Source organism: Caenorhabditis remanei, chromosome I (genome assembly GCF_010183535.1).
Source record: "Caenorhabditis remanei strain PX506 chromosome I, whole genome shotgun sequence".
Classification (NCBI taxonomy): Eukaryota; Metazoa; Nematoda; class Chromadorea; order Rhabditida; family Rhabditidae; genus Caenorhabditis; species Caenorhabditis remanei.
Window position 1 is genome coordinate 9,092,504 of NC_071328.1, and position 22,667 is coordinate 9,115,170.

At 38.1% G+C, this 22,667-nt stretch overlaps 6 protein-coding genes across 6 annotated transcripts; 4 read left to right on the forward strand and 2 right to left on the reverse strand.

Annotated features, from left to right (window-relative positions):
• Positions 1–229: 229 nt before the first annotated feature.
• Positions 230–8,222, reverse strand: GCK72_001877 (uncharacterized protein; the record flags this gene model as incomplete). Its single annotated transcript, XM_053723160.1, has 11 exons — positions 230–712; positions 863–1,051; positions 1,110–1,225; positions 1,383–1,649; positions 1,696–2,257; positions 2,440–3,138; positions 3,191–4,377; positions 4,600–4,728; positions 7,085–7,366; positions 7,412–7,495; positions 8,126–8,222. The coding sequence occupies 11 exons, from the start codon at positions 8,220–8,222 to the stop codon at positions 230–232; spliced, it is 4,095 nt and encodes a 1,364-aa protein (XP_053591805.1).
• Positions 8,223–10,020: 1,798 nt separating this feature from the next.
• GCK72_001878 (uncharacterized protein) lies at positions 10,021–10,552 on the forward strand (the record flags this gene model as incomplete). The annotated part of the gene is made up of 3 exons (XM_003114999.2): positions 10,021–10,102; positions 10,254–10,427; positions 10,482–10,552. 3 exons carry the CDS (start codon positions 10,021–10,023, stop codon positions 10,550–10,552), a joined length of 327 nt encoding a protein of 108 aa, XP_003115047.1.
• A 1,699-nt stretch (positions 10,553–12,251) lies between these two features.
• GCK72_001879 (uncharacterized protein) lies at positions 12,252–13,131 on the forward strand (the record flags this gene model as incomplete). Its single annotated transcript, XM_003114845.2, has 4 exons — positions 12,252–12,579; positions 12,629–12,839; positions 12,883–12,963; positions 13,017–13,131. 4 exons carry the CDS (start codon positions 12,252–12,254, stop codon positions 13,129–13,131), a joined length of 735 nt encoding a protein of 244 aa, XP_003114893.2.
• An 858-nt stretch (positions 13,132–13,989) lies between these two features.
• On the forward strand, positions 13,990–15,112 carry GCK72_001880 (uncharacterized protein; the record flags this gene model as incomplete). Its single annotated transcript, XM_003114786.2, has 6 exons — positions 13,990–14,078; positions 14,132–14,411; positions 14,459–14,638; positions 14,693–14,788; positions 14,877–14,984; positions 15,035–15,112. The coding sequence occupies 6 exons, from the start codon at positions 13,990–13,992 to the stop codon at positions 15,110–15,112; spliced, it is 831 nt and encodes a 276-aa protein (XP_003114834.2).
• Positions 15,113–15,376: 264 nt separating this feature from the next.
• GCK72_001881 (uncharacterized protein) lies at positions 15,377–16,785 on the forward strand (the record flags this gene model as incomplete). Its single annotated transcript, XM_053723161.1, has 4 exons — positions 15,377–15,492; positions 15,536–15,902; positions 15,971–16,119; positions 16,599–16,785. The coding sequence occupies 4 exons, from the start codon at positions 15,377–15,379 to the stop codon at positions 16,783–16,785; spliced, it is 819 nt and encodes a 272-aa protein (XP_053591806.1).
• Positions 16,786–17,632: 847 nt separating this feature from the next.
• GCK72_001882 (uncharacterized protein) lies at positions 17,633–20,846 on the reverse strand (the record flags this gene model as incomplete). The annotated part of the gene is made up of 7 exons (XM_053723162.1): positions 17,633–17,683; positions 17,732–18,280; positions 18,349–18,737; positions 18,795–19,100; positions 19,171–19,216; positions 20,541–20,691; positions 20,776–20,846. 7 exons carry the CDS (start codon positions 20,844–20,846, stop codon positions 17,633–17,635), a joined length of 1,563 nt encoding a protein of 520 aa, XP_053591807.1.
• Between the last annotated feature and the right edge of the window lie 1,821 nt (positions 20,847–22,667).

Genomic DNA, 22,667 nt, shown 5'->3' on the forward strand with positions numbered 1-22,667 from the left:
TTGTGAGAGACTAGAGACAAAAGAGAGGATATAGAGATGCAGACAAAAATAGAGATTAAATGAAAATGAAAGATGAATTGGAAAACCAAAAAGAAGCACCGGACGAGAGGGTTACAAAGACATTTTGAGCAAACTGAGCAAAGTGATTTGGGGAAAGTTTCTTGAAAATTTGAGAGTGAATCTTTCAAAAGTCAGCATCTGATCACTTAAAAACTTTCAGAAAAAACTTTTATGCCTGAGATTGTGACTGGGGTTGTTGAAGAGGAGTTGAAACAGGTGGAGGGGCGGGAAGGGGCTGTTGTTGTTGTTGGGATAGTACATGATTTGGATGTTGAGGCAAATGATGAAGTGGCATTTGATGAAGATGCTGTTGTTGTTGCTGTTGATGATGATGTTGCATCATCATTTCTTCATGATGCTGTTGTTGTTGATGAAGTTGTGGATGCTGTTGTGGGTGTTGTTGTGGGTGTTGTTGTTGCTGTTGTTGTGGATGCATTTGCATTTGCATATGCATTTGTGGATGCATCTGCATATGACCTGGATGTTGTCCTGGATGTCCTTGCATCATCATTTGTGCATTCGGATGTTGTTGTTGCATTTGATGTTGAAGTGACATTTGTTGTGGAAGTGGAGCCATTCCGGGTGTTCCAGCATTCGCTGCGTTTGCAACCTTCTTGTTTGTTCGTGGTTTTCGAGTTGCTTTCGCCTGTAACTGAAATTGATTTCGGTTATGGATTTTGAGTTAGTATATTGAACAAAAAACAGTTAGAGAATCGTACTGTAGATAGACAAAAGAGCAAGGACATTCTGGTTAGAATTTTCCAAGTGTCAGATCAAAACTAGAAATCCTTTCAAGGCTCACCTTCGTTTTACTTTCAGCAGCTGCTTTGATCTTTTTGTCCTTTTCACTAATCGTCTTGGCAAATTCCGCAATTTTAGCATCGTTCGTCTCATCCTCTCCTTTCATCATTTGTTGTTGCATCAATCCGAGTGCTGATGGTTGAACGTGTTGTTGCGATGGCTGCCGTCGAGCACCGTTTTGGAATTTCGGCTGAAAATTGAAAAAAAAATAATTAGAAAATTAATGTAACCGAAACAAAATGCGATACCTTTGTCTCATGTCCATTGACCATTCTCATTGCACCAGAAGGCATTCCATTAGGTTCCATCCGATTTGCTCCGTGAAATGCATGAGCTCTCATGTTATGTTCATGTGACAAATTTCCTGAAATGCAGGGAGCTATAAGGGTTAAAAGTCAGTTTGTGCTCTAAAATCAAAATAAAACAAATGGGACTTGACAGAAGTATTCAATTTGAACTAAAAAACTTTGGATTTAGCTGAAATTCGATACAACTGACAAGTCCCGAATATTTATACATACTTCCTCCAGGACTTGCAGCTGGCAATTGAGAATTGATTGAATGATTTCCACGTGGATCAACGACAGCTGCCAATTCAGCACTGTTTGCACGAGCACGTCCAGAACGGGCAACTTGATCAACAATTTCACTTATAGATGCATCTAATCGATCATTTCTCTCCGTGTTTTCTCCATTTGAAGTACTTGGAGTCTGCCCATCTTGTAGATCGTTAATCATTGGCTCGATTTCCAAATCTCCGAGTTCTGCAAGATCTCCGAGATCGGCCACTAAAAATTGAACTTATTAAATGTGATATTCTGAAAGAGGACTTACATGGCTCTGAGCAATTCAATAACTGATCCACAATTGCCTTTTCTCCAATATCATTCGAAGAGCTAGGCTGACCACTATGTTGTCCTGGAGGTGGGGCAGATGGACCTGGTTGTGATGGTCCTTGTTGAGATCCAGAATGAGGTCCTTGCGGTCCGAAGGGTGTCTGACTGCCAGAGTAAACACTTGCAGACGAGTCACTTCTTTGGAATCCTCCTTGTTGATTCGGGGTGAATTGACCAGGCGTATGTTGTTGTGGCTGATTCTGTCCTTCTCCTGATGCTCCAGGTGGAGGTGCGAACTCTCCAGATAACCGATGTTGCATGGATACTGGAACAGGTGGCCCCTGATTTGAAGTATGTTGTTGAGGTTGTTGGGGTGGCGGCTGATTTGGATCCACTGGCATTTGATTTGTACCGGAAGGATATGGAACAGGAAGCTGTCGTTGTTGTGGAGGCCATTGACCCATTGGTTGTTGTGGTGGGCCACCTGGTTGTGGTCCTTGACCTTGTGCTTGCTGTTGTTGTTGTTGTTGCTGGAACATTGCCATTCTTTGTTGCTGCATCTGAAACACATCAACAACTATTTTGTTTTTGACATAAACCCTATTCCAGCTAAAATAGAATGTCAGGCCGAATTTGTTTTTTTGCATTTTTAGTTAATAGGTTTATGATATTCAGAATTCTTGTTTTGATTAAGCTCGGCTAAATTTTCCTACCTAGATCCCGTCTAATAAAGAAAACATACCTGTTGTTGCTGATGCTGATGCCACATTTGTTGTTGTTGCGGTGTCGGTGGAGGTCCTCCTGGATGATAACCCGGTGGAAATGCTCCTTGAGACATCCCTGGATATCCCTGTTGTCCTGGATATTGTTGAATCATTTGTCCCTGTTGTTGCTGTTGTTGCTGCATCATTTGCATTCTTTCCTGTTGTTGTTGTTGCTGTTGTCCGTAGTAAGCTTGCATTTGTTGCTGCTGTTGTTGCTGTTGTTCCGCCAATGCAGCAGCAGCCGCCGCTTCTTTTTGTTTCTTCGTTGGTCTCTTCTTCTTTTTCGGTGGTTCTGCGATAACTGCATCTTGTCCAACTTGTTGAGGTGGTCCTTGTTGAGGAGGTACCCGAAATTGTTGACCCGGACCTGCGTTTCCAGGATATGAAGGTATCCTCTGAATCATTTGTCCTTGTGGTCCATGGAACATTTGTGGTTGACCCATTCCGAACGGAGGAGGTATCGGCCTTCCAGGTGTTCCTGGTGGGGGTCCTGGTTGTCCTGGGAAGTATCCTTGAGGGGGTCCTCCTTGCCCTGGAACTGGAGTTGTAGGTGGTGGTTGGCCTTGTTGTTGCTGTTGTTGTTGTTGTTGTTGTTGCAGTTGTTGTTGCTGTTGTTGTTGTTGTTGTTGTTGGAGCATCGCTTGCTGTTGCTGCTGTTGCATCATCCGTTGCTGGAACTGAAACTCAGAAGTTTATTATATCCGATAATTACTAGTTTCTAATAATTACCTGTTGTTGCTGAGCAGCATGTTGTTGTTGTTGCTGTTGTTGCTGCGATTGTTGTTGAATTTGAGCAATTTGTTGCATATTGAGTGGATGACCTGATCCAAATGTTCCTGGTTGCGGGACCTGTTGATTTGGATTTGACAGCATACTAATAAGGAGTGGACTATTTGATGCAGTTGGTGGCTGTTGTTGTATCCTCTGTTGTTGTAGATTCATTGGTGGATGTCCAAGTTGTGGTGGTTGTGGTTGTTGCTGTTGTTGTGGAAGACCTCCAGTTGGTGGACCTTGTTGAGGTACTCCCGTTGGACCAACCATCTGACTCGGTTGAGGTGTCATTTGTTGGGGTTGCGGTGTTCCTGGAATCGGTGTTGGGTGACCACTGGAGTTGGACATCTCTTGTTTGATCTGCTGAGCTCCTCTCAACTGTGCAAATTCTTCTGCCGTCATCTGACGCATTCCAGAATGCATTTGATGTGGATGCTGTTGGATTCCGGGCGGATATTGTCCAGGTGGAATCTGTTGTTGTTGCTGATGCATCGGATGTTGCTGTTGAGGATGTTGCTGTGGTTGTGGAGTATATTGAGAGGAAGGTTCTTGTTTTATAATTTTGAATCCTTGATTTGCAGCACCAGGATGATGAGGAGGGAGTAATTGTTGAGCTAGCTGACCCATCGGATGTCCAGGATGTCCAGGATGTGCTTGATGCATTACAGGTGGAGGTAACATATGAGGAGGAACTTGTGGAGGAGGTGGTTGTTGTGGAGGTATCATTGGAAGTTGATGACTCAAAGATATCAATTCCCTTGGATGATCTTGAGATCTTGGTCGAATACAAGGACTTCTTGATTCAACTGTGACCTCTGGTGCCACCGGAATACTTGGTGGTGGTCCATCAGCTAATCGAACTAATTCTCCTCCTTCTGATATTTTCAATGCACTTAATCCTATTCTTCTCAATGATCCCGGCTGAAAGCTTGCTATCCTTTTTAATCGTAATGCAGCTTTTGCTGGTAATCGGAGGGAGTATCGAAGTTTTCGTAATGGATTCCTTGATGACGACGATGATGTCATTTCGGCGGGAGAGGGGGCAAGTTCACCGGGTGCTCCTGACGATGTGCTCGGCAGCACGCCGTCTTGCGTTGGGCTGTTCTCCACTATACTAGGCTCGTCGACGGCAGGGGAGGGTTCTTCTGAAAAAGAACAGTTTGTGAATGGAATAACATCAGCTGCTATTTTTCAGAACATATCTGACCAGAGCCATGTGAAATTTTAAAGTTGTCCGGTCCCTGTGACCGCAGACTACCCGCAGAACTAACCCACGGCCATGACTCACAATTCAATCTACTAACATTTCTGACCGCACTTTTTGAAATCTCTACTGGAAAAATTCAAAATTGAATTAAAATACTTACCAGGTTCCAGGGGTTCCGATTCCTTCGAAGGTCCAGGCTGAGAAAGAGTTGAATAGTCAGGATCTTCAGGTTTCGGAACCTCTTCCGGTTCTGGAATCCCCTTTTCTTCCGCCGTTGAGGATTCCACTTCTGTAAATCAGAAAACGATGAGGGTGTGTAGATAAGAAGTGCAGATAGAAATATTTGAATTATCAAGAGAGCGAAATTGCAACACTCGACCCCCCACCACGGAACATCTCCTTTCGTCAATTGAGAAGGGAGAAAAAATAGAAAAGAGGCGCAGAGAAAATACAGAGAACTGGCCAAGACGGGTTCGATGGGGTGAGATGGAAGATAGTGGATCTGTTAGATCGGGTTGAATCTTTTTAGGGAGAAAGGAGAGAAATCCAGTAGTTCAAAATGAGTTGCAAGTTTATTTAGTGAGAAAGAAAAGAGGGAAGAGACAGGGATACGGTATCAAATTGGTTGATTGATATAAGTGTCTGTCTGTTAATATAACGAAGAGTTTAATGAAAAAAGGTTGCAAAAAAGTAAAGAATTGATTTTCAACGTGTTCAGTCTCATCGGACAGGAATTATCGAGTGATCTCTTTTTGATCTACCTTCTGAAAAGGTCAAAATGTCGGTACATGTCTGTTACTTGCTCTATTTTTCCAGTTTCCTTCGCTCATTTCTTCGTACAAAAAATCTTGTCTCTTTTCTCTCATCCAAAAATATTCAAGTTCGGTTGGGTTACTGTAGGATTACTGTAGAGTCACTGGGAAAAATAATATTTTCTCAACTTTTTCTTTAACTACAGTAATCCAAATGTAACATGTTAGTTATAGGATAGGGAGAAAATAAAGGTGTTAAAGGCGCATCTAATTTGTTCAAAATGGTCGAAACGGAAAGTGTTCTTTGCGGTTCTTTTCAGACTTGCAAGCTCAAAAACACGACATTTGATTTTTCAACAACGAGACCATTCCGCAAAATTTCGAACAAAATTAGATGCGCTTTCAACATTCCCTGGCAAGTGTTCGCAACCGATAATATTATAAAGACACAAAATTTCAGACGAAAATAACAATTTATGGGATCTAGATCCAAACCTAGTCTGAAAATGAGTTATGATTAGGGACCGCAATGAACGTGGGCGGAGTTATTCATTTTCTTCTCTTGGGCCGTCATGGGGAGCTCATTGAAATGTTTGACGGACTGTCCTGCGAGCCCAGAACACTAAAACAGAATGAAAACTATTTACCCCTATGTAAACGAGTACGTAGAATTCAATGAACATACTTTCGTTTCACCCAAATGTTTAGTTTTCTCAGAAAACTGAAGAAACTTTTGGCTTTTTTCAGAAAAATGTCACGTTTAGGATGTTCTAGGTCGAACACGCATCATTTTTTGACAGTTTCTAATAGTTCTGGACATACTCTAATAGGTTTTGAAAGAAAATTCGATTTTCGTGCTGTCGAATTTATTTGGGAGCCAGCTGAACTGCGAGGCATCACATCAAAAAACTTTCTGTGATAACATATCTACTTTCTGACATATTCTTTTTGGACATCTCTTCAGGTACCTGGGGCCAAAATTTTGAAGCTCATTGATTCGTAAAATGTAGTTTCCTCTGTGTCGGAAGACAACAGACTCAGAAAGAAAATCAGTTTTCCCGACAGTTTAGGTTAAAGGAGGTCAAACACGGATCATTTCTTGACGGATTCAGATTCTACGCAAAATTTCGATCTAGATCCACTTGGAAACAAAAAATTTCGTGCTGTCGAATTTTAGATATTTGATGTTTTATCTCGAAATATGCTGAATATCATTCAAAAAATTCTCTTGAATTTTAAAAAATCACGTCAAAAATATATTTTCCTATTATCAGCGTCACATTTGTGTTCGTTTAGTTCAGTGGATAACACGCTGGGTTTTTAATCAAACAGTTTCTGGTTCGAACTTTCCCAAATTTTGCAAAAATTTGACTGACTGAACGTGAAAATAGAACATATTTTTTGCGTGGTCAGGAAAACGAAAGAATTCCCCAAGAGAATTCAGTAGAAACCATGGCTGACTAAAAGGTCCTGTAACTTCGGAGAGTGTGAATATTTTCGGAAAAAAATTTGGGAATGTACTTCCATTTACCTGAAGAACAGGCCTGGATGGGAATTTTTATGAAAAAATGAGTTTGAAAAAAATGTTGCGGTCTCTAGTTATGATGTCACAAAGGTCCAAATATGACCCCTTGATGTGCATTTTTTCAGTGATTCTTTAAAATGTAATGAACAACCACACTAGGTGGGTGTATAGTATTTTGGGACCTCAGGACTCTTTTCAGACTAGACTTCGGACATATCCAAGGATTGGGCCAAAGAAAAGTGTAATGATCTCTTATATTGGCTAGGGAACAGTTCACTTCCGAGAGGGTCTATCATGTTGCACTTGATTGATTCTCATTCATCAAAAACTGACTATTTTTTGAGAAAATGAATCTCAAAATAACTTACCAACACTCATTCGATCATCTTCTTTTTCTTCTTTTTCCTCTTTCTGCTCTTTCTCCTCCTCTTCAATCGTCTTCCCACTTCCATCTGGGTCATTGATTATCGCCGGCGTGACACGTGACACTGTGTCCGTCGGCGATGGGACCACAATCGAACTCTTCACCAGTTTTTCAGCTGTTTCGACGTCCTCGTCTCCAATAGTTTCGTCCTCAATCGATGAATCTTCAATCAGAGGTGGAAAGGTATTCGTCGTGGTTGGAGTACTTGCACACGACGTTCCCGCTTCTGAAGTCATTGAAAGTTCAGCACTTGGACTCCTCAATGACTCACCGATCCCTGATGAAGAGGTCGATAGAGATGAGAGAAGTGCGGTCGCGGACGACGGTCGCACTATGTCTCCCACCTTCTCGATGTCTGAAAATTGGAAAATGTTGAGCTGATTATGATTTAAAAAAGAAAAGGGAGAAGAAGGACGAGTAGATGTGCTAAAATAGAAGTAGTTCATCGTTGTCTGTGCTACTGTAAGCAACCTTAGAGTCAACTATAACATCTGAACGGAAATGATCCGACCAATGTGTTTCGTTGGATGAGCAACGTTTTCTGGTGTAATGAATGATTTAACAAAGCTCAATCTGATTAGATTTCAACAATTTTACAGGTTTACACTCAGTTGAGTTCATTCAAATCATTCACGGACGGCTACTTGCCCGGATCAGAAAAATGTAATTATCGATTTTTGTATGGAACAAGGTCCGATCCTCGAAAAATTGATTAAATTCAGAGGTTCCAAACCGGAGGCCGTAGATATTGTTGAATAAAATCAAGCAGGATCATAATAAGTGAATTTTTAAGAAAAACTAACTCATAAATTCCAGATTTCAAATTTTCTGAAACATCAGTCATCGCATTCTATATTTTCAGTATAGAGAAAACAGACATCGATGAATTGATGTCGATGCACCATATGATATAATTCCAGAGAGATAAACTTTTTATAAGATTTCAGATAATTAATTAAAATTTTAAGTTTTTAAGAAAACTCACTAGACTGGAGCGGGGGAGTACGTGAATGCGGAATGGTTGACCACGTTGAGGAAGCCGCAGAAGTAGTAAGTGCTGAGGCAGACGCTGCTCCCCGCATCGACCGACACGACCATTCAGCGCCAACTATTTTTTCTGAAATTTTCTGAAAATACTCAAAATTTCAGAGCAATGTTGAGGATCTAGTATGAACCATACATAGTTAAAGAATTCAGAAAGAAATATGATAGAAAAGAAGAGAACGAGACCAAACATATGGTATGAGAAGTGGTACGGCCTACGAAAAAACTGAGAGTTCAGACACCGTTTATGGTGTGAAAAAAGGTTTCCCAGGAGGAAAATATTCCAAATTTTTGAATGATCTGATAGTTCCTGTCTAGCTTTGACTAAAAACCATCAAAAACCACGATAACCAACGCGTCTAATTTGAATACGGTGGGATGTAAAGTGCACTGAAAATCGATAAGTGGGCGGAGCTTAGGTGTAGAAAACCGAAGTAGTCGTTGACAAATAAGTAGGCGTGTCTAAAATAGTTGAAGTTATGAAATCTGAAAGTCAGAAGGCGGAACGATGACGTAATCCACGTCAAGGAGTTTCGACGGTTCCAAAAGAACGGCGGACGTTCACAGTCGTAATGCAACCGCGACGCGCCCCTCCGCGTAGCGGTCGGATTGAGTCTGGCCGATTACTCACTTGCCAGAAACAGAAAGTGCGCTCTATCGAACCACTCTGACCGGCTGAGTATTCAATGCCACACAGACCGTGTTTGCAGACTCCTCTACCGTACTCCTCTTTTTTATTCTTCTTGTCAACCGGGTTTAGCGTTTGTAGAGTGTTGTTTCAAGTGGTAAACATAGTTTATTTGATAAAATGAAGAGAAATGAAGAAAATAAAAGTGCATAAACAACTGATGATCATTTGGGTGAACATAACAACAGGAAATAATAAGATAACTGTTCCAATCTGAAAAGTGTAGATTTAAAGAAAGAACTGAAATGGGAAGATTAGATCCAGAATCGGAAACTGAATCTGAATCCTGAGATTCTGAAGACGTCGTTCATCTTGAAGTATCTGTGAAAAGAGTGAGAAAAAACTATGGGAAACGAAACGAAACAAGAGAATGTAGATGGCTGGTCGAACAATTATAAAACGCAAGAAACTATCGAAAAACTCTATTAAATGTTAGGAAAGATGCAGAACTCTGAAAGTTCTCATTGCGTCACATGGATAGTTTTGAAAAACTCCATGTATCAAAAGAACCCTGATAGAAAACAACTCAGTCAACAATTATTTGAAATTGATCAGCATTTTCAGATTTGTAAAACTTTTGATCTGAAACTAAAACCCCTCAAGTTATCTCTATCGAACAACGATATTCCGGTTTTCATCTCTCAACTTCTATCTCTCCAACACATATCATTTGTCTCTCAACACACAGTGCAAACGAGTGTTACCGTAGTTCTCTCCGTTTCCCGTCTAGACTTTCGTGTCTAAACTCTCTCATTGCATTGAGAAAATGATGGAAATCCTAAATTTTTCGCTTTTTTTTCACGGTTTTGCCTGAAATTTGACAATTTTAAGTTTTTAAATTTGAAAATATTTATAATTTCTAACACGTAATTGAAATGTATGACATTAAGGACCTAAATACTGAAGGATTTGGATTTGACGTGGTTTTTGAGAATGCGTTCACATGTTCTTTGGTAGAATGAAGTTCAATCAATAGGCTGGATCTTTTTTAGAAAATACAAATCTGATAATATTCATTTTGTACTAATCTTGTGTATTGACCTCCAGGATGTTTCTCTATTTATTGAATTTGTCTGAACTTCCTTCTAAAATAGTCTTTCTCTTTGAATTCTCAATGTTTTCTTCCAACAACTATTTATATTTTCAGCATGAAGTACTTGGGAGCTTATCTCCTCGCTACTCTCGGTGGAAACGCCTCCCCATCAGCCCAAGATGTCCTCAAGGTCCTCGGTAAGTAATTCTTTTTATTAACTTTTAGATTTGTTTCGGTTGACAAGCATTCCATTTGGTACTCAGACATCAAATACAAAACAGATCGAAACTGATTGCTTAATTCAAAGTCACAATTGATTTTGGTACAACCATAATCATGAATTTCCAGAGGCCGGAGGTCTTGACTGTGACATGGAGAACGCCAACTCAGTTGTCAACGCCCTCAAGGGAAAGACCATTGCTGAGGTTATCGCCGAAGGAAAGGTCAAGCTCAGCTCGGTCCCATCAGGCGGATCTGCCCCAGCCGCTGCTGCTCCAGCCGGAGGAGCTGCCGCACCAAAAGGTAACATTTAGTTTTCAGGAAAAACACAGAATCTAATTGGTCAAATAATTTCAGCCGAAGAGAAGAAGAAGGAGGAGCCAAAGGAGGAATCCGATGACGATATGGGCTTCGGACTCTTCGACTAAAGATGTTGTTAAAGTTGTTATTTGTCATTTAATGAATGACTTCAATTTTATAAAAATTCGTTGAACAAAATGTCAAGCAAGAAGTTCCATCATTGTTTGAAACAGTAAAAAAAACAAAATATTTTAAAATATTCGTTAATAAAATCAAATATTGTATGTTATGAACATGTGAGATCTAAGAGGTTATCGAAAAATCAGTAAGTTCCAACACAAGTAATAAAAAACTGAATCAACCAGAGGATGGTCTATAGGTACTAGTTCAAATATGATTTGAGATAACTAATTCAAAACAAATTTGAACGAAACGTTCCAGAAATTAAGCTCTGAATATAATCCGATCGAAGTTTTCCATGTTCCATGATTGTTCGAAACAATTCAATCATTCATCTTCTGACTGCAGGAGAAACCTCAACTAAGGAGAGAGAATTCCGACATCCCAGCCTACTGCAAAGCCAATTGTTCGAAAAAGATTAGGATTAATATCTCAATTCATTTTTTTTACTATGAAAGTCTTGAGCAATAGATATGAGTAATTGATAATTCAAAAATGAAACACAGGAGAGCAACAATTTCAAGCTGATTTTGATATTATGGAACGGCAGGAAGGTAGTGACGACGGCCAATAATCCAAGGATACATAGAAAAAGGGTACGTCGTGATCATAGGGTACATTGAATCGAAGGGTACATCGAGGAGCTATGATCATTGGGTACATCCATAGGGTTATCATAGGGTACATCGAGTCAAAATTTTCATAAAATTTAGATTTCTCAGAGTTTTCATTAAATTTTGAGAAAAGCTTTACAGATGGGGTTCAAGGAACATATTACTGCTCTTTTTAGAAGGGTGATATACCTATAAATTATTCCAACAATCGAGATGATCATATTGGAGTTTCTACAATTGTTTCTAGCATATTCTTAAATGCTAAATCTTATTATGTAATCCCTCTGAAAACAACAGTAATATGTTCCTTGAACTCCACCTGTAAAGTTTTTCTCAAAAATTAATGAAAACTCTTAGTTTTCTAAAAAGTTATAAAAGTTCTGACTACTCGATGTACCCTATGATAACCCTATGGATGTACCCAATGATCATAGCTTCTCGATGTACCCTAAGATTCACTGTACCCTATGATAAAATTTTTATAAATCTACCCTTTTTCGATGTACCCATGGATTATGGGCCGATCGATATGAACACACAATTCTGTCGATACATGTCGTGCCTGGGAATAAAATTACGACCCACGCCTTTTTCTATCCATATGAGCAGGGGGGGGGGGGGGGGAATAGATCAATTTATATTTTGTCTTAATACCGTAGGACAACTATACATTTTCGAAGAATCTAGGTTGCCTCAGTGAAATTTGGAGGTTGGAATGGTTGCGATTTTCAGTTCTTTCGAAAAAACAGTTATATTAACTCTTACCTGTGTTAAAATAATTGTATTCCACGGTGTCACATACGTTTTGTTTTTTTGTTGTTGACGTAGCTTTTGATACACCAGAAATTAGTTTAGAGAAGGCTAATCGATTTTCCATAAATTAGAAGTTTGAAGTTTAGTTTTCTGATATGAATAGATTTGAATTGAATGTTCCATAATAATTTCCCAGTTCCACTTGTTTCTTCTAGATCTTAACTACTATTTCCACTTCACTTAGATTCCGAATCTTAGAACATTCTCATAATTCAGGTAAATGATTCAACCAAGCTTACATGCAGCATCTAAATGGATCATCCGAAATACAATAATCAGTAATGAGAGTCTTACTCCTGAATTCAATCTCCGTCTCATCACAATTGCTAGCCCTCTGTGGATGAGTACTCCTGATTCTTGCCCGCTTCCTGATCCATATTGGGCATTTTATTGGCCTGGAGGACAAGGACTTTCTAGATATATTCTGGATAATAAAAGTTTAATCCACAATTCGAAAATTTTGGATTTTGGAGCGGGATGTGGTTCTGCTTCAATGGCAGCTGTAGTTTCTGGAGCTTCAAAGATTCTGGCTAATGATATCGATAAATGTGAGATTCTGAATTCTGAATCTCTTAACGTCTCTAAAATCTCTTTCAGATGCTCTCGTATCTACAAAACTAAACTTCCATTTGAATAATCTAAAGGACTCAAAGATTCAATATTCAGCCAAGAATTTTCTAGACGAGCAAAATCGAAATTTATCTGTTGAATACTTCAACGATTCAGAAGACCAGAATAAATACATTCTTCTGGGTGACATGTTTTATGATTCGGATTTCGCCGAACTTCTTTTCAAATGTTTGAAAAGGTAAGCCGATGTTTTCTGGAAATAATCATTGCCTCGTTTGTAGAATCCAAGATAAACACGGAACTCGAGTTCTTGTTGGAGATCCGGATCGTCATCCATTGGTGGAATCTGATTATTTGAAAAGGTAGTTGACAATCAAAGAGGCTTTTTTCTACAGAAAAAAACTTACATTGTCAGATATAAAACGAAATTCACAAAAGTCCAACTTGCTGAATACTCTCTTCCTGGATACGTCATCAAAGAACATTATGGCTTTAATACTGCTAAAGTCTTCGAATTGAAGTTTCACTGATAAATTTGCATAACTTTATTGATAGAAACTGTCATCTACATTTGTCTACATAAATGTTTTATTTCTCCCTGTGTTGGTTTGTTCTAATCAATCGCACTTTAATGAACAAATCAAGATTGTTATTCATCAAAACTCTTGAAAATACTCAAGCATTCTGACACTGGAAGAATTATTGAGTCTCAGTTCTCAGGCAACTCGATGTTAGTCTAATTAGACATCCGAAGTCTAATTAGACAGAATATCAATCTAAATACAATCTAGTTAGATTAGCTCGTTTTTGAAGTCTAATTAGACAGTTTTAAAGTCTAATTAGACAGGTAAGTCTAATTAGATTGTATGTTAGTTGGATTAGGCAAAATTGTAGTCTAATTAGACAAAATGCTAGTCTAATTAGACTGTGGGCCAATCTAACTGGGTCCCGTTAGTCTCTAAATTTACTTGAATTAGATTAATATCGAGTTGCCTGAGCACCGTCAAATTAAGATTTGATTTTTTTTCTGTTTGCTCCTTGAAATTTTTTTATTTCCCTTACCACGAGCACCTAAATACAGATACTTTATTCATTTTCGTTCATAAACTTAACTCCTTGTTTTTTCTCAACACAAATATATTTTAAGGAATGAATCTCAGTTTTTTTAGTGCTTAAAATAATTTTTTCGAACACTACAGTACCTGCTTTAAAGGCGCAAAACATAAGTTGCTTGGGTCTCGCCACGTTACCCGCGGGGAAACGAGAAAAATGTTTTTCACAAAAAGATTTCGAGCAGTGTGTGTGTGCTTTTCACCATATATTTATACTCGTTTTTCTTTCGAATGCGTTGCTAATTTCTATTTTACATTTCAGATCACAAACTGACCATGACAAATAATTCCCCAACTCTGGATTCTATCATTCTATGTCTGTCAGAGTGGCATGCTGGAGTAATGAGTAGTATGAAAGCCGCCATGTATGTTTTCGTTTCAAAACAGTACACTATTATTTCAATTCTGTTGGTTTCAGGGCAGAAATAGAGTCGGATTCTGACTCTGGATTCTCCTCAACTTCACCTACATCAGATCGTTCTCTATCACCAACTGATGTGGACCCTGTTTCAAATAAAATCATAGAGAAACATTCTGAAAGACGAAAAATTGATGAAAATACTGATGCCATCTGTAAAGATAAGAAGGCAACATTCAATGTTCAAATTTTAACAGAATCGGCGGAAAAATCAAATTTAGTGACTGTTGAAGACTCAAAAAATTCCTCCAGGCAAAGTTTGAATAAAACAGATCAAAAGGTTAGTAAGAAGATAGTATTTCTGTGTTTTATTGGTATTGATTCCAGCTCCAGCTCAACTGTGCACTATGTGAACCGAACAACACAAAAATTATGTATTGTCCAACGAATGGTTCTTACGATAGTGGAAAAGATGAGTCTCTAGATGAAATGGAAAAAGATCGTGTTACAAGAATTAGAGAAATGTGGAGACAAATGGATCCTATCGTTTGGAAATATTTACAAAAGGTAAGCTGAATTTTTCTTCTTTTTTTTTGAAAACTAATTTTCTTTTTTCTACAGCTTACTATCGATCATTGCATATCTAAAGATGAAGCTGTTCAAAAAACCGAAGACGTCCTCGTGATTCCCTCTAATGTATTCGTCGAATTGCTTCAGGTGATTATAATAAGAAATTAACACATGTTTTTAAAAGTAAAAAAAAACAATGCCGATACCTGCACAGCTTTACTAAAAATATTTTTAGTACGCCAAGATATGGAACGAACATCGCTGTCAAGGAATGACACCGCCTGTTCCGAAATGCCAATATATGCAGGAAATCCCAGATAGTGTCGTAAAATTTTTCGTGGAGGTAGGAAATCACAGATTTCTCAGCTCTGAAAACCGTGTTCTTATTTCCAGATCCTGCGTTTGCGGTACGGACAGCACGGAGAATTGCCCAACTTTGATAACAAGAATACACCGATTATTTTGCCCTAATGACCATTTTGAAATCATTCAGTCTAACAGTTCAACATGTTCTATTGTTTTCATGTATCTATTTGTATCAATATGTAAATCGGTATACTTTGAATCTGATTCCTATAAATTCTGTGTATCATATTCGACATTAATTCTTCCAGTAATCTGTTTTTGATTATTACAAGAACATTTACTCGTTATATTTGTCGAGATACGAAATGCTTCAAATGATCGAATCGACAATTTCTCAAAAAACTTCAAATACCCGGTTTCAGATTAAAAATGACGAATCCACTTTTAAAGTCCTCTGGAAGCTTCGAATTCAAGCATGTGATTGGCGTTCCCAATGATGCAGATTCTGAAAATTGTCTCGATTTTAACTATTTGGAAATTCCATGGTACCCGTTTTAAGACTGCACTCATTAAAAGAATTGTGTTTAGGAAACTAACAGTCCACAAAAAAGTATTTAAACTCGATTTCAACTTGATCTGCCTCAATGAATATTTCCAGCAACTAATTGGAGAAGTTCAGTTCTGTTTGGTGTCCTTTGATGATTCTGGTATCAGAAGTGAATGGAAAAATGTTAACGTGGAAATTTCAAGCCACAATAAAATGTCAAGTAGTATCACATGGAATGAATTAAAACAATATCAAAAAAACAAACAATTATGTATATTGTATCGCATCGATCTTCTAGAAAAAGAAATCGTGGTTCCGGATATAACACAATTTTTTTATATTGACGACGAAACCAAGGAGGATACAATCGATGAATTACTGGTTGATAAAAAAGAGGAACACATCCAGGTAAATACAGAATAGAATGCAATCATCGATGAGAGATTGACACATGATTTGCATTCGAATATTTTCAGACAGAAGTAAATCAATCAGACCCTCCAGAAAATCTAACAACGTTTCTTCAAGAACTTCTAATCGTGTCTAATGATATGTCACAAAACATGAACTGTCACTTTTGCGGACAAGGAAAAGTACCGTATTCATTGAATCCTATCAGCTTCAGGTATATTGTTTTTAATTACATTTACATATATTGAGCTTCAGATGCTTATCGATGAATTGTCCATTGTCTGAAAGTTACCAATCTAGTGGGAAGATGAGCCACAATAGGAAAAACGTTTCGGTTCTCGAAAAGTGTCGCATTAAATGCGTTAGATGTGAAAACGGAACCATGCTTTTCAACACCGTTGGATTGCGTGTAAACGGTCATTCTTTCCGTTTCCGGTGAGTTATTCGCTTGTACTGCTTTTACATTTAACGACTTGTCTTTACTGATTACAAACAATGATCTAAGTTCCGGTATTAGTGGCTTCAAACTTGGAAGACACAATAAGAATTATATCTACTCCCAGGACACTCTGCATTCCCTCTCATCTAACAACTCAAATTTTGATAAAAGTTTTGAAATTTAGATTGAAAAGATATTCAAACCACAAATAAAAATGACATGAATACATCTCGACAAGAATGTCTTATTTTCAGCTGCACACATAAGAAGTGCCGCGTTCGACGTACATTCTCTCTCCACCAATTGCTGAAAATGAAAGAAAACTGGATTGAGGGCACGTTTCCAGAACCGCCAACAAGTTTATACAACACTCAAGAAAAGGAAAACGACGGTTCTACGATTTCCGAGTTTCTCATGGAGCAACTCGAGAAAATTAACTGAAATCACTCTTAGCCGCAATTTGTTACTCTTGCTGTATTTTCTATGCTTTTTGTGTCATGCCTAGTTTTCAATTTGTTTCAGCGAACCGTTTAATGCACTAGGTTTCTGTTTTTTTAACCGTTTTCTGTGTTCATTTTCACATACTGATAAAATCACTAAAATCACATGTCTTTTTTTGCAGTTTATGGATAGAAAAACCTGAAGAATCGGAAGAAATTAATGAAATTCAGTTATAAAAAGGCTTTTTTGAAGCAGTTTTGTCTTTAGAAAATTGGTGAGCTCGAGCGCGCTTTAATTTGAGGGGTCTGTCTTCAAGTGCAAATGAGGTAACTGCAGTTTAGGTTTTATGATGAAATTAAAAACCAAATTAGAAATAAGAAGAGCTAAAAGAACGGAAACGTTCGCTTTATATAAAACAAGCACAGAGAAAGTCTCAAAGTGAGAAATATGGATGATGGAACGGGAAGGACCAGTTATAGAACTACCTGTTGGGGGGTCGATGGTATCCTATGAAAGCTGAGAGGGAGGTGGGTTCCTATAAAAATGTTCAGTGTATGTTACAATAAATTCTAGACGAAAAAGATGATTAAAGTGAAATGAGTAGAACAAAAAGATTAATTCGGGTTAATTCAAATACGAAGCATGGGGTGCGGAGGGGTATTGATAAATTTTAATTATCATAGTTTCAAATGGGTGCAATGACTTGTAGATGGCACAGACTAGGTTCAGAAAGCAATAGATTGAGATAGGGAAAGTGATAACGGGGAGCAACCAAATTTGGGAACAAATGGGTAATTTATATGGATTTAAATATATCATTAATTCAAAAAATAAACTATGAAAGAAATTATAAGCGACGTTGCGGACCGTTCTGTTTCTGTCGTTCTCTTTCAGCAATCTGTAATTTGTTAAACTTCCGTTTAGATGAGAAACTAATAAAACTAACCACATATGGATCAATATCTGATTGTTTTATATGTACTTGTATATTATGAGAGTCATCGGATTTGAGGGAGCAGTCAGGTTCCATATTTTCATCGAATGAATTCTTATCATGCTTCGCGAAAGCACGACAAATGGGTAGAACATATTCAATGACATTTTGTAACTGTTCATGATTTAGACCCGTCGCTTTTTCCACCGCTGAGCGTGGTTCGTAATTGACAAAAAGAACGGCAGCCGCAATAGTACGGTATGTGAAGTTGAATGAGTCTATTTCAGAGAGAAGATAATCAAGAATTTTACACATTTGGGTGTATTCGGAACGGAGAAATTCTGGTACATACATATTTCCATCATTAACTTTGTCAGGAGTTACTTTTCTTCCTGTTCCCAGTAATTGAAGAAATGTGGAAAGCCATTGAATACTTGTAATCGGTCCCAGACTCCACCCTATATCTTTGACGATCAGAATTTCCATTTGACGAATGTCATTAGCAGAGAAAGCTCCATCTGTCAAGGCGGCGAATTCGGCACATTTTGGTGGATAGATCTCCTGAAATTCAATATTTATTAAAACATAAAAACATGGAACGAAGTGTGTTAAAGAAAATGAAAGATTACCTCATATTTGGCTGCAATAAATAATGCGGCCGTCCCCACTAATTGAAATGTATTGTGTGAGCACTCATCTTTTGACGATTCCAAATATCTATCAACATAGTCAACAGCCAGATGAAATGTCTCACGATGCAGTTTTTCAGATTCACAAACTTCCATCATCCAATCAACAAGTAAACGACGCATTGCAACAGTCATTTCCGGATGATTTCGAAGTAACTGTCGAGTGGCCCGTGGTATTTCATCTCGTTTCACCATCAATGACCAAACTTTTGTAGGTGACCCAATTCCTTCACATTTGCTAGCACTCAGAAGAATCGGTGGGTCTATCAAATGATCACCGTTCATCAGACGTTTTGTAACGGCGAAATCGGTGTTTTGGACAGGAAGATCTACAAATACAAAGTTTATAAATGAAAATTTTCAAAATATGACCCAGAAAAGCCTACCATCCTCATCTTCAGTTTCATCTTCAACGTCTTCTTCTCCTTCATCTTCTAAATCTTCATAATCTTCCTCATCATCCACATCCTCGTCTTCGCCATCTTCTTCTTGGGGTCCTTCTTCATAATCTTCATCATCGTCGTATTGATCATCAGACCTTGCCATCTCATGACTCTCTTCTGATTCAGCATGATGATCAGAAGATGATTCATCATCAAACACTTCTTCTTCTTCTGGCATCATTGGAAGTGGTCGTCCACGAGGTCGTGATGATACTGAACCAGTAGAAGAATAGCTGGCTTCTCGATCATCTGCATGAATACGTTCAGAAAGATATAAGAAATTAAGACTTGCCGCTGCTGTAGGAATCTTCGCGACTACCATTTCGAAGTTTTTCGTTGGAGTGTCGTTTCGCGGCTGGTCCTTTCTGAAATTTCAAAACTATGAAAAATTCTCCGATCTGAAATCATAAGTCTCAAAACCTCTTGAACCTCTTCAAAATTTTCCATGAAAGATCAACAAAAAATTTATTTCAGTTTCAAAACTGTTTAAAAACAATCAATAAAAGTTCTAGGGGGCACCCGGAGTTGAACCAGGGACCTCTCGATCTGCAGTCGAATGCTCTGCCACTGAGCTATACCCCCCACATGGACATAGATATAACACTTTCGGAGACCAAGCGGCGGAAAGATAGCGAAGCAACACTGTGTTCCTGTAGGAATGGACAGCAAGCCAACTTCTACTGGTGAATTGCTGCGTGAATGTGGTCAGGTGAGAACACGAGGTGGACTATTCAAGTATTAAAAGCGAATAAGGTTGAAAATGAATTCGCAGAAAACAAACTTTGAAAATATTTAAAATAAAATAGTTTAGTAATCACTAAAAACACACAACTATTTTTTCTAATGAATTCGAATTTGAAAACTGGAAATATTGTTTGTCTTCGAAACACTATACTCGGGTTTCACCTGAAGTTGTAAGTACTTTTTCAGGTTCAAAAATGTTTTTCAGTCTTTTTCAGTCGTTTGCAAAACTGTTTTAAAAATTAGTAAAAATTTTAGGGGGCACCCGGAGTTGAACCAGGGACCTCTCGATCTGCAGTCGAATGCTCTGCCACTGAGCTATACCCCCACATGGGAAGAAGACGCAGACAGAATGTAAGTAGCGGAGAAAAATACGCAATGCAACGGCCGGATGGGACAGTGTACTGGCCGGTCAATGTACGAATGTGTCCGTCTATCTCTGCGTCTCTGTGACAATCTGAGAACTTTGTGTGAAAAACAGAACACAGCCAACGGGAAGATAGATGAGAAGAGAAAACGGAGAAGAGAATGAGTACTTTTTGGCGCACTATTACACTGGTCAAATACAAAGTGTCTGTTTCCCAGTGCAAACTTAAAGTTTTTATTATACTTTATAACGAGTTGTTTCCCACAAGCCCCTGTAAAGCTATTTTTCACATGTTCTTTTCGTTTTTCTGTTAGAATCTCAGCAGCAATTCACCAAGACGAAATTCTATTGATGTTATGTTTCTGTTATCGTGATATCAAATCTTATCTCACCATTTCATTTCTGCATCTTGTCACAATCCTCAGCCGTTTTACTGTTTTTCGCCTTGCAAAATTTGAAACAAAAACCTCCGAATTCATAGGTGAAAAATAGTAGAACAGTATAATACTTTTTCAAATGTTGTCTTATCGTTTTTAATTCCCGTTATTCAGTAAAGTTCCCTGATAAGAATAATCACATACCTCGGTACTATGTCGTTTTCTTGAGTCAGAACAGTCTGATTTCTGACTTCCGACACTTTCGTTCCGTGAGCTCTTTCTTCTTTCTGGAATGTTCTCTTTCACATCAATTGCTGTCTCTAGAAGACGTTCGCGCAGTTCATCATGTGGCGATCTACAAAAACATGTTTAAAAAATAAACTCAGCATCTTATTTATTTCAAAGAAAGTTATCAAAATTTTGACTGAACGAAACTCACAAAATTGCGGATTTTCTTTCAACTTTCTGTGCAGGTACACTGTCGGTTCTTGATGACTTTCTTCCAGTCATATTTTGATTTAATCGCCCTGAAAAAAGATCTGATGAAAGTCACGTAGCAATTTTGGGAGTGATAATCTGTTCTGTAAATAATGGATTTTCCTAAAAGAAAAATCTGAAAATGATGTGAAGACGATTGAAGAAATCTAAAAAAGATGTGAAAATGATTGAAGAAATCTAAAAAGTGACATCTAGTGTATACAAAACCAGAAAAGAGTACCGAGTCACATGTGAAATTCAAACTCATGATGTTCGCGCGCTTGTACCTACGGTAAAAAGCGACTCGTAAATCGACACGTCTCTACGAAAGAGAGTAAACCCAAATATTCATCAACTTGGAGGGAAAACGGGAGATTCTAGATGCGAAACGAGATAAGATTGAATTCAAACGAAGGTCATGTTAGTTTTAAGATAAGATTTTTGCTTTCTAGATCTTTCTTGAAGAACAGTAATTCAAACGCTTTGATAGAAATTTAGAATCAGTTTGTTAATTTTCATGAGCTTCTAGCAACCAGAGAACTAACTTTAATCTTTCTATTTATAGAACAGACAGATCCTGGGAAGAACATCTACCCTAATACGCAATCGATCATAAAAGTTCAATTCAGAAAGGAAAAAGGTCAACGTCCGGACACCCCTATTGCGCCATCCCTCTAGGTTTTTAGATTCAAATCGCGCGCTCATTTTCCCGCGTTCTCTCTTTGCCGCCTCTCCTCCCTCTGAAGGTCTCACCACGATCTTTCTCTTCTCTCAAGAGAAAAAGAGAGAATGAGACGATTCTAAAAGAAGAGACGCAGACATTCGACACGTACGTATAGAGGACACAACAACTAACCCTTGGAGATGTTAGACAAACGGAGAAAAATAATGTTGAAGAAGAATAAACGGAAGAAGAACAACATCTCAGATATTATGATGTGCTTGTTTTTATTAAATTCCACTTTCAGTTTGTTGCTGAAAAAGAAAACAAACAAAAAAATATTTAAAAAACTTTCTTTTTAGTTCTGAAAGTTTATCGGAACTGGAAATATATTATTCGACTGACTTATTCTCTATTGACTTATTCTCTATTTGGTTCATGGGAACTTTTTTTCACAATTTGATTTTTTAAACGCTTTAAAATACATTTTCGAACCTACTTCGTACCTCTCAGCTACTTTTCGTTTCTATTGTTTGAGTGGCTTTACTTATTTTTCAAAGTTTTATTTTACAGCTTCTTCATAATGTCAGACGACGAGGAAGAAGGATGCTTAAGAATCGATGAAGGTAGTTCAGATTCAGAAGACAGCAAGCCAAAAGCACCTCCACTACCTCCACCGGTACGGAACGCTCTAACATCGCCCCTGCCATCAAGTTCCACTGGTGAGTCAGAAACTTTAAAAAAAAGGCTAGAAAGGAATAGATATTTTACTCCTCATTCGTCGAGAAAAAAACATGAAGAAAACTGTTTCAAAGTCGATGCACTCGGTGTTACGTTTAAGACGAATACAAAAAGCTCACGAAATATTGCTTCACAACTTTTGGGATAGTTAAAAAACGGAAACTGCACGAGTTTCTTGTGAAATAAATGTGAATCAAAGTCAATTTTGACAAACTGTGTAAAAAACTGAAAAATTATAATATTTAGCCCCCTATTCAAATGAATCTGGAAAAGAAGACGGAGAACTAGATGATGAAGATGAAGACGTTGAGGAAGAGGAAGAAGAAGATGAAGTGATGGACACAGATGATTTAGAAGAACCGAAATTAGAAATAGATGAAGATGCTGATGAAGCAGTTGAAGAAAAAAAAGTACCGGAACCACCTAAACTACCGGAGAAAAAACAAAATGTT